The sequence below is a fragment of the Oncorhynchus tshawytscha genome, linkage group LG06 (assembly GCF_018296145.1).
Source record: "Oncorhynchus tshawytscha isolate Ot180627B linkage group LG06, Otsh_v2.0, whole genome shotgun sequence".
Taxonomy (NCBI): Eukaryota; Metazoa; Chordata; class Actinopteri; order Salmoniformes; family Salmonidae; genus Oncorhynchus; species Oncorhynchus tshawytscha.
Genome location: NC_056434.1, coordinates 28178065 through 28191493, shown reverse-complemented (window position 1 = coordinate 28191493; position 13429 = coordinate 28178065). Strand labels below are relative to the sequence as shown.

At 46.9% G+C, this 13429-nt stretch overlaps 1 protein-coding gene across 4 annotated transcripts in view; it reads left to right on the top strand.

Moving 5' to 3' along the window:
- The window catches only part of hydin (HYDIN axonemal central pair apparatus protein), a 69399-nt gene extending 57104 nt beyond the window's left edge, over positions 1–12295 (top strand). For 3 of the 4 annotated variants that reach the window (XM_042323143.1, XM_024423520.2, XM_042323142.1), the window contains 30 exons: positions 67–235; positions 338–579; positions 698–806; positions 952–1156; positions 1273–1508; positions 1611–1762; positions 1870–2065; positions 2143–2251; positions 2374–2607; positions 2714–3075; positions 3311–3471; positions 3578–3651; positions 3795–4008; positions 4125–4346; positions 4433–4559; positions 4720–4885; positions 5042–5189; positions 5341–5551; positions 5742–5963; positions 6079–6248; positions 6485–6683; positions 6777–6935; positions 7137–7417; positions 9199–9418; positions 9561–9773; positions 10010–10173; positions 10302–10452; positions 10654–10884; positions 11008–11232; positions 11474–12295. In XM_042323143.1, coding sequence (XP_042179077.1) covers positions 67–235; positions 338–579; positions 698–806; positions 952–1156; positions 1273–1508; positions 1611–1762; positions 1870–2065; positions 2143–2251; positions 2374–2607; positions 2714–3075; positions 3311–3471; positions 3578–3651; positions 3795–4008; positions 4125–4346; positions 4433–4559; positions 4720–4885; positions 5042–5189; positions 5341–5551; positions 5742–5963; positions 6079–6248; positions 6485–6683; positions 6777–6935; positions 7137–7417; positions 9199–9418; positions 9561–9773; positions 10010–10173; positions 10302–10452; positions 10654–10884; positions 11008–11232; positions 11474–11983 — 6082 coding nt within the window. In that variant the 3' untranslated portion in view covers positions 11984–12295. Of the gene's footprint in view, positions 1–66; positions 236–337; positions 580–697; positions 807–951; positions 1157–1272; positions 1509–1610; positions 1763–1869; positions 2066–2142; positions 2252–2373; positions 2608–2713; positions 3076–3310; positions 3472–3577; positions 4009–4124; positions 4347–4432; positions 4560–4719; positions 4886–5041; positions 5190–5340; positions 5552–5741; positions 5964–6078; positions 6249–6484; positions 6684–6776; positions 6936–7136; positions 7418–9198; positions 9419–9560; positions 9774–10009; positions 10174–10301; positions 10453–10653; positions 10885–11007; positions 11233–11473 lie in introns of those variants that run through there. The other variant, XM_042323144.1, reaches the window with a different exon arrangement.
- The last annotated feature ends 1134 nt before the right edge of the window (positions 12296–13429 follow it).

Sequence of the window (13429 nt, the reverse complement as noted above, 5' to 3'; positions counted from 1 at the left end):
TGTCATTTTTTTTTACCATATTAAGCACATTATCCACCAGCCCTCCCTTTGCCTCCACTTACCCAGGTTTATCCTGGAGGCCACAGACCCAGCCGTGCCAGACCTGAACCAGATCTTCACCATCACCCCACAGAAGGGCTCCCTCAACCCCAACGACCGGCCCACATGCGTCCAGTTTGTGTTCCGCCACAACAAGGAGGTGTCCATCCGAGAGCAACCAATTCTGCGCTGTCAAGTTAGTAGACTCAACCAATAAAACTTGTGAAGAGTTTCAGTAGTGTGCTGTTTCAGTCTCAGTATCCACTGGTGCCTTACAGGTGTCTGCTTTTTCTCAAAGGTGATTGAGCCAAATATTGCAGAGGGTGGAGAGACCATTGCCATCATTCCCATCAAAGTTTCAGTCCAGTCCCTCTTCTCGAAATACAACATCATGCCCTCCAGTGACATTAACTTTGGCCCACTAGTCTACGGCTGCCGCAAGACACAAACCTTCACCATAGAGAACAAAGGAGACTTTGAGATCCGCTTCAACATCAGCAGGATGTGTAAAGACCTGCCACAGCCTGCCCAGAGGAGGGGGTATGACCACCACTATGAACTCTAACCTTACTGTATCTCACTCCTAATACTTCCTCTATTTTAGCACTTTCACTGTATAACCCAAAGTCATGGAATGCCTCTTTATGTCTCACTGCAGCATTGTGGGGAAGAGAACATCACGTGAGAACCACTCTGCTAAACCCCTCACTGGAAACAAAGTGCGGCGAACTGAATCCATCCAGAAGGACATGGGCATGTCCACTCTGGTAAGAGTTCCTCCTCGTATTACAACATACCTAGAAACTAACTTCAGCAGATGTAAATGACCTTAATGAAGATAAACATTTGAATATGGATCCATAATCTACCACTGCCCCATCCCCATGCCTCCCTCTCTTCCCCGGTGTGCAGGCCCGTTTCACCATGGGTGTGTTCTCATTGGTGCCTGGTTTTGGTACTCTGGCGCCGGGCGCTCACCAGGTGGTCACGGTAGACTGTGTGGCAGAGCAGGCAGGACGCTGGCAGGAGTGCCTGGCCCTGGACATCACTGACCGAGACCCCTCAGACAATCCAGGCGGTATCCCCTACCGGCTTGTGGCTGAAGTCTGCATGTCAGGTGTGTATATGAGTTAGCAATGATTGAGAAGGAAATGTGATGTAACGTTACCCCTGGCCCTGAGTGCTTATGTTGAAATTGGGACCCACTTTCCAAATGTCTGTTTTTTTCTACAGGGATTGCATACAAAGACATTGCCTCTATTTTTGAGGAGCACCGTATCTGCAAGACCAGCACCATGTTGTACTGTGAACAATTCCGTGATTCCATGGGCATCTATATCCAGGATGAGAACAAATTCGTTTTCAATAATGTTCTGGTGGGTCGCCCGGCCAAAGCACGCTTCCGCCTCACCAACAACGGCAAGGTGCCCTGCGAGCTGAGCCTCGCAGTTAAACCTGTCCTTACGAAGGTATGGGTGGTTTTCTGATGAACATGTTTATGAAACAGAGATTGATTGTGTTTGTAGGCTGTAAAGGCAGCAGGGCGAACAGTGACTGTTTGTCTGTTACAGATATCAGTGCGTAGCACGGAGGTGTTTGAGTTGACGCCTGGCAGGCTTTCTATACCCAGTCACTCTCATGCCTTTGCCATCATCACCTTCGCCCCTCAAACCATGCAGACCTACCATGCTGTGTTTGAGGCCACCCTGGAGGGAGCTACCAGGTACATACCTCAGTGTGTGTGTGTGTGTGTGTGTGTGTGTGTGTGTGTGCATACCTGTGTGTGTGGGTAAACTTTTCTCTCATCATTCACTCTCCTGTATTTCCTAGTCTGCAACCCATGGCCAAGTCCAAGGTGTTGGTGTTTGATCTGATGGGTGATGGCAATCTTCCCAGTGTGACTATTCTGAGACCAGTCCTGAGGACCAGCCGTGGACACCCTCTGCTGCAGTTCAAACGGCTGCTGGTGGGCCGGGCCCAGACCCTGCCCCTGGTGCTGAAGAATGATGTCAATGTACCCGCTCAGGTGAGAACATCCTCTGTTTATATTCCGTTTTTGGAACAGTGCTGTTTATACATTGGCATTATTTGACTGCTTTGCAGATTCACATTGATCTTCTGGATAAGATGGGGGTGTTCACTTTGAGAGCTGCTCCCAACACCATCTGCAGCAACATCTCCTCATCACAGATAGATGCAGAGGTCGGGACAGGTTGGTACAGTATACAACTGGTCCATGAGAAAACCAGCAGAGACACTGTGTAGAGACACTGTATAGTAATACGATTGTTTCAACTGTAAAGTTCATCCTATCCATCCTTCCTCTCCCCTTAGAGAGACAGATGGCGCACACTGTCTCGTTGGTGTTGTTAGGTGGTCAGCAGGCGGAGTTTGAGGTGGAGTTTAGTCCCGTGGTGGCTCAGAACTTCGAGGCCAACATGCGCCTCCTAGTGGTGGACAACCAGTATGAGGAGACACTGGTGCGGCTGCTGGGGGAGGGCTACCATGACGTCATCTCCCTGGACAACATCAACAGCAAGGCTCAGCAAAAGGAGTACTCACCAGATGGTAAGGCCTCAAAGCTTTTTAGAATGATACAGCAAAGGTGTGCATGTTTTCCACTACTTCAGGCCCTTAGTTGAATATGTGTCCCTCCCTTGTATTTTGTACCCAGGTAAGGGGGACCTGCTGTTCTTTGGAGACTGTGACGTGTCCAGGCCCTACCAGGAGACCTTCACCATGACCAACCTGAGCAGCAATAACGTGCTGAGGTTCGAGTGGCCCGCCGATGGCCCCCAAGTCTCCTTCTCCCCCCAGGTGGGCCACCTCCATGCAGGCTGTGCCAAGGAGGTGACCGTGACCTTCTGTTCAGAGCAGCCCGTGGTGCTGATCGCCCAGCCTGTGAAGTGTAAGCTGTGCAGAGTGGTGTTCCAGCAGCCAGTGGACCAGGTGCCAGACTGGGACGACCGCCTCAGGACCGTCAAGTGGGTCGACTCTGGAAAACAAGTGGGCAGTCAACAGCCTACAAAGAAGAAGGTGAAGTCACCCAAATATCTGTGACTGACCGCCCAGTCATAAAACAGCTGGGATAAAGCAGAATCTTTCATGATCTTTTTTTAATTTATAAAATGGAAAAACATTTTATTTATCCAGAAGCTTTACTTGCACTGTATTTATGTGTATAATGACCCATGAAGGAATGAGAGGCAATTCAATTTAAACACTGATAGAGAGCTCAATATTAAATTGTGTGTGTCCTGTCTGTCCCCAGGTGATTGAGACAGACCCAGAGCCAGTCCATTCTGTAGTAGAGAAGTCATTCAGGGAGACGGAGCTGCGCATCAGTGCTGTGTGTGATTATGCTAAGTTCACCTGCAACGCAGAGACCATCCGCTTCAAGGACACACTGCTCTATCAGACCAGAATGTTCCAGTAAGTTAATGTCTATTTGGGTTTCTGTGCCTTTCATATGTAAGTCAGAAATACAAATTATGTCATTTTAGTTCCTCTAATTTTCATCATGTCCCATGGTGTGCAGGCTCCAGATGGTGAACAAAGGCAGTGTGAAGCTGGAGTACTCATGGCAGGTCCTAATGGACAGAAATGGAAAAGGTGTCAACTTTGATCATGGAAGTAACTTTCAGACACTGCCTTCTGGTTTTGAGGGAAAATGTAAAAATATGCTATCAATATACTGTATGTACTGTATATCAGCAGACCTTGTAACTGACATGATCTGTGCTCTATATTTCCAGACGTTAGCCCTCGCTCCTGTCAGAGCAGTAGATTAGGGGTGAGACCTGCCAGCTCTTTGGAGAGCGTGTCATGCCTGATGCTGGGTGACCCAGACCTGCCACCCTTCTCCGTGGAGCCCAGTGTAGGTATCATCAGCCCTGGAGCCACCCAGACCTTCAGGATCAAATTCTCCCCCTTCGAGGTAGCAGAGTGTGAGGCCAGGCTGGTCTGCAGGTCAGGATTAGGAACATAGACACACACTTACAAATCAAGGCGGAGTGAATTTTTTATGTGTGCTTTCGCACTTTCATCATCTCAAATATTGTATTTATGTGTGTGTTTTATGACAGCATCCCAAACCTGAAAGATGAGCAGAGCCCCACCATGGTGGTGTGTGGTCGCAGTTTACTGCCCTACTGCCACTTCCACCTGGAGGACTCAGACTACATCAGTGGAAACAGACGTAACCCAGAACTGCGTGGTCCTCATGGGGCCCTGCCCAGGGCCCCCCTGGACCCCAACACTAGGGTCATAGAGTTCAGATCTGTGGGCATTGGCTCCTCCATCCTTAGGTGGGTTGTAGCTTGATCACTCAAGCCAAAAACATGTTCACTACTTTTGAATAGTATATTTCATTGTATCTTTTCCCCCCATACAGGCAGTTCAGCATTGTAAACCCCACCAACAAGCCTTACTCCTTTATCTGGAGATGTGAGGATGCAGGTGCCTCCCCTTTCCAATGTCTCACACCCAATAACTCCATTCAGCCTGGGAAAAAAGTAGAGGTATGGCTTGTGTATATTGTGCTTCACTTTGAGGTCCTTGATCACTGATAAAATGTCAGCTACTCTTACTGCTTTTAGAGTAGGTCCAGCGAACCCTGTTCTCTGCTGTTTTACTATTTTAAAATGTCAGCTGTAAAATCTCTAATTCTTCCCGCTGCAGGTATCTTTTGAGTTCCAGGCCCAGGAGCCAGATACAGTGGAGTCATTCTGGACCTTCCTGATCCCAGATCAGAACCTGTCTGTGCCCTTCCTGCTCGTTGGAACAGCTAGTGAGCCTGTTGTCTACATGGACCATGCCCATCTTAACCTGGGAAACCTGCTAGTGGGTAAGTGCAATAAAGCAACTAAGGTAGAAAATACCCACTGCACTAGAATAATTATCATATGAGATCATTCTTAATAACATTATCCTAAACACAACATCAGTCTTAACCTGTGAACATTTGTTGTGACAGCATGTTTCTGTGAATATGTCTCTGTAGGACACAAGGCTCACCAAACAGTGTATCTGCTGAATGGAGAGAATCAGCCCTTTCAGTTCTTCATTAAGGAAACGTCCCGTTACTCAGAGGCCTTCCTGGACAGCCTGCAGCTGGAGCCCATGGAGGGGGTGGTGCCACCTAAAGACAGGTGTGTAACTCAACTTCATCGGTGATACACCTGAATCTAATTTAATAGAATGGTGTATCAGCCTAAGAGGGACTGTCTGTAGTTATAGTTACTATATTGTCAGAGTGATACCCTTGACACAAAACATCCTCTCTCTCCTGGTGTCTTGCAGGTTCCCTGTGTTTGTGTCTTTCACCCCGACACAAGATGGAGTGGTGACCTTTAACCTGCTGGTCCAGGTAAAGGGGAAGGTCCAGCCCCTCAATATGAACATCAAGGCAGAGGGTTACAGCATGAATGCCTGTGTGCAATGTGAGAGCACCGAGGGAGGTGTCACCGAGCTGTCTCCAGGCAACTCTTATCATCAGGTGGACTTCAAACAAGTGAGAAATGTCCACTTCAAAGCTTAAGACTCAGACAGAAAGGCTAATTATACACCGAACTCCTCTTAAGCCTTTGTTGTGTGAAGTACAAAACTCATGCAAATTCAGAGGTACTTTTTCTCCCCTTTGCCCTGTTTGAGTTTTATAATTACATTTTGTTCTCTTCCTTTTGCTTTTTGTCCTTGTTCAGGTGGAGCTCAGTGATACAACATTGTGTACCTTCTTAGTGTCCAACCTGGGGAAGTTCAGTCTGGATGTTCAGTATGAGTTATGGGGCTCGGCGGAGATGCAGCGCCACCTAAAGGTGGAGACAGACAAGGGGAGTGTTGAGGTGGGCAGACAAAGCCGCTGTATTGTCACATTCTTCCCCCTGCAGAAGTGTGTGCTCAAAGACGTGGGCCTCAACATCAAGGTGAGCATCTCATCTTAGCATCATTGCTCTCCCTTTTCCTCCTTATATCTACTGTGTGTATGATTCCAATCTATGAATGATTCCATCTCTCTTTCTCTCTCTCCCTTCTCTTCAGATTAAGAACGGGCCTGTGTTCAGCTGCTCCATCCTTGGTTCAGCGGTTGCCCCTGGCCTGGATTTCTCCTTCTCGAAACACAACTTTGGAATGAGCTTTATCTACTGTGCAGGGATGGTGCCAGCCACACATACACTGATCATAAGCAACAAGGGAGAGAGAGGGATCAGGTACCAGCTGACAGGTTGTCTGGCACTTTGCCTGTGTTTGAGCGACAACTTCAAAACCTAAACAAAACAGCATTTTTCCATTATCAGGCTCGCTGTCAGACCATTTAATTTCCTCTCAAACTACCTAAATGAAATGTAATGAAAAAGGCCTCACTGCACTTACAGGGAAAGGCATACTTTATATATCAGTGTTTCTCATTGAGGGAGCTGCCATAGCAGGTTATTGTCCTCTCCAGTCTAGATTGTCAGTTTTCCAACACCCCATTCCTGGAGGTGGGCTTCCAGCCAGAGGTGCTGCCCCCTGGTGGGTCCATGGAGGTGCCCATCACCTTTTACCCACGGGAGGCCATGCGCTACCATGAAAGAGTGGTCTTCGAGATCAATGACTGTGCCAAGCAGATGGTCGAGATCCTAGGTCAAGGCATTGAGATGAAGGTGAGGAGTGCGTGTGTGGGAGCTTGCGTGTGTGTGTGTTCATGCTTGTGTGTGTCTTTATGCATACCTCCCCTGTGAACTTCCTGCTACCAGGTTGACTTTGAGGACCCCAGACACAAGCTGGTGAATCTGGGGGCTCTGCAGATTGGTCAGAAGATCAGGAGGGTGATTCCCCTGGTGAACAACAGCCACTCCTCTCTAACTTTCTCCCTGCTACTCAGCTCTACTGTACACACTCTGCTGGACTCCAGGGTACGCCTCACAGCCACCTCCACACCACTGACACTATTCCCTCTCACTGACACACAATGGTACAGTTGCTAGATTAATGTATATTTTGCTCAGAATTAATCGATAAAGACAAGACAGTTGAGCCAAAAAGACTGTTCCTTTTCATGGGGTTGCCATTCTAGATGTGAGTGTGATGAGACGTGTTCCCCTCCTGTACCGTAGGTGCTGTCAGTGAACCCGCCAGGTGAGGTGACCCTGAAGCCGTTTGGGGGCCGCTGTCTGGTGGAGGTGCTGTTCTCTCCCAGGCAGCGCATGGCTCCCTTCATGTCAGAGCTGCAGTTTGAGTGTCTGGGCACGGTTCGCCCCCTGCTGGTACTGAAGGGCTGCTGTCAGGGAGTGGAGGTCAAGCTGGACCAGGACTATCTGCCCTTTGGAGCTGTGGCTCAACGCTGCAAGGTCACAAGACGCATCATCATGCAGAACACTGGAGACATCGGAGCCAGGTAGGTACTCTGACATTAATACTGAGTGATTAGTGCTTTTTGAGGTTCATTCGGTTTCGATTAAATTATTAAAAAACAATCACGGTTTATTTTTTTTAGTTTTGCACTATGCGCTATCTGGGTTGAATTCTGTAACAACACAGCATTAAAAAAATGTGTCCCATGATCATAGTGACTGCCTATTACTGCTTATCACTTAATAACCATCATTTATTCACATTACTTTACTTTAATAAAATATTTCAGTTGTGTATATTACATTTGTTTTATTTGATGACTTTATTATTTCATTCATCAAGTCATCTCATCTCTAGAGCTTCTTTCTATGCTGTCTGACATCACTATTTTAACAGTTCTTCTAAGTAAATAAGGCATACTTATAAAACATGAAGAACACCTGCTGTTTCCATGACATAGACTGACCAGGTGAATCCAGGTGAAAGTTATGATCCCTTATTGATGTCACTTGTTAAATCCACTTCAATCAGTGTAAATGAAGGGGAGGAGACAGGTTAAAGAAGGATTTTTAAGCCTTGAGACAATTGAGATATGGATTGCGTATATTTATTTTATTTTTATTTAACCTTTATTTAACTAGGCAAGTCAGTTAAGAACAAATTCTTATATACAATGACGGCCTACCCTGGCCAAACCCTAAGGACGCTGGGCCAATTATGTGCCGCCCTACGGGACTCCCAATCACGGCCAGTTGTGATACAGCCTGGAATCAAACCAGGGCCTGGTGGGACGCCTCTAGCACTGAGATGCAGTGCCTTAGACTGCTGCGCCACTCGGGAGCAAATATATGTGCCATTCAGAGGGTGAACGGGCAAGACAAAAGATTTAAATACCTTTAAATTGGGTAAGGTAGTAGATGCTACCCACACCAGTTTGTGTCAAGAACTGCAACGCTGATGGTTTTTCACGCACAACATGGGCCAGCATCCCTGTGGAATGCTTTCGACACCTTGTAGAGTCCATGCCCTGACGAGGGCGAACGGGAGAATGCAACTGAATATTAAGAATGTGTTACTAATGGTATACTCAGTGTATATGACTGCTGAATACCAACTATCAATCAGTTAGATCATGTATTTTCAGGTAGAGATACACTATATATACAAAAGTATGTGGACACCCCTTTAAATGAGTGAATTTGGCTATTTTAGGCCACACCCATTTCTGACAGGTGTATAAAATCGAGCACACAGACATGCAATCTCCTTAGACAAACATTGGCAGTAGAATGGCCTTACTGAAGAGCTCAATGCCACCTTTCCAACAAGTCAGTTCGTCACATTTCTGTCCACATACTTTTGGTCATGTAGTGTACCTTGCGAGGCAACTGCTCTCTATCCCTCTGGAGCGCACGTTTTTCTCTCATCTCTCCATCTCTGGGCCCACACAGACCGGACAAGTAGGCACGTAATGGATTATGTAGTTAATTACCACGTTTTCTGCACTAAACTATGTAGAATATTGGCCTGTTTGAAACTTCAACGCCATATTACATCACACAGTTGGGGCTTGATCTGATTTCTGTAGAGAAACTGCGCATTGAGCTCAGAAACCCCCGAAATAAATGGAATTCAAATAATTGAACCGATGTCAGTCAATGATAAAGTTGAATACTTTATTAGATACTGTATGCTCTCCTATTATTGATGGTCATAAAAATTTAAACGTATGCTATGTTACTGCTACATACTTATACAATAGGTAATAATGGCCATTATCTAGCATCCGTTGTATTGATGTATCCATCCTTGTGACTGTGTCAGGTTCCAGTGGGAAATGAAGAGGTTTGGCAGAGACTTCTCCATCTCCCCTGTAGAAGGCTACATCTGCCCCGGCATGGAGGTGCCTTTTGAGGTGACCTTTTCCCCTGTGGAGCTGAGCCATGAGCTGAGATATGATGACCTGCCCTGCTCTATAGAAGGAGCCAAGCCCATCAAACTCACCCTGGCAGGCTCCTGTATCCTACCCCCGGTCACCAAAGAGGTAAGGCTGCTTGGAAATCTCTTTAATACAACGCATGTGCACAATATCAACCCAAAACCTGCATAGAAAATGAGACCCGTGTTTAATAATGATTGTTCCCTATCGCTTGTTCCCCTTTCTCTACCCGTCTCATTCTTCACAGGTGTTGCATTTTGTGTGTCAGGTGCGCTGTCAGCACATCCAGTCACTGACCCTGTCCAACCGCACCAACCAGCGCTGGACTCTGAAGCCTGTGATGGAGGGGGAGCACTGGAGTGGCCCTCCCTCCTTCATCATTGAGCCCTACCAGCAGAACAAGGCCTACGAGATCACATACAAACCCATGGTCACGACCGCCGATGGCAAGAAGCACCTGGTGAGACACTTTCACTGCAGCGCTTTCTTGGCTCTAGAACAGACTGAGCATACTTGTAGTGTGAAGAACCTTGAATAGGATGGCAAATTATTATTGTTGCCGACAATAAACATATTTTAGTTTTAGTCAAATAGTATGTTCATATGATACAGCATATTATTGCATTATGTACTATAGATGCATCCTGTGATTTGTCTCTGTTGCTTGACCCTACTGTCCTCCTGTGCCTCTTCCAGGGCTCTGTATTCTTCTCCTTTCCAGATGGGACAGGCATGCTCTACACTCTGCATGGCACTGCTGAGGCCCCCAAGGCTGTAGCCACCATCACCCACGAGATGCCCTCCAAGACCCAGTACACTGAGATGGTTCCCGTCCAGAACTGGCTCTCCAAACCTCAGAGGTACCACCATTCTACTACTTTAGCAGGACGTCTATCTGATTCTTACTGATTCTACCACTGTCACACTACACTCCTAATACGTTGCCACAATTTTGTTAGCTGCCAGTGTTAAGCTGTTCTGTGTGCAGGTTCCGTGCTGTAGTGGAGATCATGAAGCCAGAGAGGCCAGACAGCACTGTGTCGCTGAAGGGCCTGGACTATCTGGATGTACCAGCTCTGGCCAAGAGGGACTACAAGGTCTCCTTCTTCACCTACAAGGAGGGCCAGTACAACGCCAAGGTGAGTGGAGATCTACATTATAAATGCATTCAGGAGAATGCTATCTATCTTCTGGTACTCTATGTTTAGATTGCAAAACCCAGATCATTACTCTACCCTGCTACCTACACATAGATGAAGAATGCCAAAGGCAGCTGTTTTCCAAGTTGACTTTGTATTTAACCATATGTGTCTTGTCCTCCTCTACTCCCTGCCCTCCAGGTGACATTCCGTAATGAGTCTACAGGGGAGTACCTGTTCTACTACCTGAACTTCAAGGCCACAGCGCCGGGTGTCATCAGCACCATAGAAATGGTGACTCCAGTGCGCCAGACAGCCTCTGCCTCTGTCAGGGTGGAGAACCCCCTCCCCATTAGCCTGTTCTTCAGTGCTGAGTGCCGCAGCCCAGACGTCAGTGTGCCTCCACAGCTCTCTACGCCTGCACTCTCCAAGGTGGGTCTACACGCACCTGACTTCATCTATTATCTTGACTATGATTGCTTTTCCTAAGCATATACACTGTATCAAACCAATGCTTGATTGTTCCATTTTTGTTTGGTTTTATTTCAATCGCAGGCCACTCTTTCATTTGAGTACCAGCCGCTGCGTGCGGGCGAATCCACTGCACGTCTCATTCTTCATAATGGAGAGTTGGGCTACTTCCACTATGAGCTGTTGCTGAAAGCCCTGCCAGCGTCGCATGAGAAACCGCTCTACTTCCGTGCTCCGCTGGGCAGCGGACACTCCGTCTCTGCCAAGTTTACCAACTACTCCCGCGTCAAGGCAGAGTATGCCTGCAAGGTACTGGATCCACCTGCAATCATTTACCCACACATCCAGGCACACTGCTCATGCTTGATGACCACTGTTACCTGGAAACCTGTTGTCTTACTGCCTTTCTCTACAAATTGTACTTTTTATAGAATATCTTGTAGACGTTGGACAATACAAGCTATAGCATTTCCATTATAGATTTAATTCATTATCTCGGGGAATGCCTGATCATAAAATGATGTCTCTGATGATATGATATCTCTCTTAGACGGACAGTCCTGACTTCATTGTGGAGAAGAACATCAACGCTGCAGCTGGCTACCAGGCAGGCACAGACATCAGCCTGGAGGTTTACTTTGAGCCCTGTCAGTTGGGAGAGATCCGTGGCATGCTCACCCTCTCCTCAGGGTTTGGAGGAGAATACATGTTCCCTCTCTTTGGGTGCTGCACCCCTCCCAAAGCCCAGGGCCCCTTCACCATCCGCGCCGGATCCAGCGTGTCCATCCCCTTTAAGAATGTGTTTGTCCAGACCACAGCCTTCTCCTTCCAGGTGGACAGCCCATCCTTCACTGTGAAGGGCGTGGAGACCATCCGGTCCAAGAAGACCCATAACATTCTTGTTATGTTCGAGGGGCCTCCCCCTGGCTCCCGAGGGCCCTGCAGTGGTAAGCTGACCATCTCCAGCCCGCGCTCCGAGGGCCACGGCCAGAGCATCTCCTGGGTCTTCTACCTGAAGGGCTACTGCCCTGAGCTGGCCCAGAGGGACAAGACCTCCTAGAGGAGGGTGAACCTCTTCTATACAGTATCTCCAATGCACAATGTGGTTGATACTACAATATGTTTACTCCACACTGATATAGTTTTAAGCAAATGTCAAGCTAATAAATGTCATATAGATGGGTGTTTTTCTTCCTTTGCACTTACATTTGTACTTTTAGCACAGAATCGTATTTGTTGAATGTGTTTTAAATCAGTAGGCTACAGTAATCACATTTAGTTATTGATTTTACAAATAAGAATGTGTTGTTGTCCTATTTATAAAGCCTTAGGAGATTTATACATTGAGAGTAAATAATAAATATATTTATAGCAGAAATGGTCTATCGTATCAGCTCTGTTGGATTTTATCTCTTCTAGATCATGTCCCTCTTAGAGCCACTAGGGAGAGCACTTACTCCTCCAAATAGCAATCATTATGTGTCAGCACCAGTGACTTCCTACATTCATTTGTGGGAACAGGATGGGTGTTCAAGATGCATGAAATATAAAAAGAGTTTCAATTTGCATAAACAGCAGTTGAATAGGTGTGTCAGAACGAGAGAGAGCGAGTGTGTGTGTGTGTGTGTGTGTGTGTGTGAGAGAGAGCATACAGTTAGCAAGCAGGATGAGTGCCTGTGTTTTGGGACAGATAACTATTGCAATTTTCCCTCATTCTCTCAATCAATGAGTTGTTAAATTCTTTCATATTTAAATATTGCGCAGGGGTTTGAAGTCTCCTGGCAGAGCTTTTAATCTGGTGAGTAGGAGAGCTTTAATGAGGGAGTGGGAGGGCATTGTACAGACACACGTACATATATTGGCTCTTTTTCCTAACCTCGGAATTCAAATTGTTCTTTCATTTTTCACAAGATCATGAATCCCCTGTTTCTTTGCTGCCGTGTCAAGCAGTCCCTCTGCCAGAACTAACTTAGTACTGTGGGCTGTGCTGTGTAGGCTATCGGCTCAATAGGGATGGATGGCATTACCACCACTTTCCCACTGTATGTCTCCCTCCCACCCCCACTGCATAGCCTGTGGGTCTATTTGATGGGCTTGTTAAATGATCAGATTGTTCTTGATACCCCTATCTTGTACGGTCTCAATAGAAGACAGTAACCAGAAGAGGATGAACAGTTTTGACAGAAAGGACATGTGTTGTGTTTATGATTGTCGGTTTGAAACTGGCTAGCAGTTATGATGCAGCTGAACTGTAATCAGAGTAGACATAAGATGATCCAGTGAAGGAGCTCTCTCTCTCCTCTATGGAACGCTCTGAGCTCTTTGCTAAGGGGCATCACATCTATCTGGGCCTGAACACAGGACAGGCCTGTCTATGCTGGGCTGCCTGTATAGGGCTTGTTTGCCTGATCTGTGTAGGGTAGCAATGAGGCAGATGAAGCTCAAGTAACCAGAGTCACATAAACAGAAGTCCTGTTGAGATCCATTTAGTGTAACCCAGCCAGGT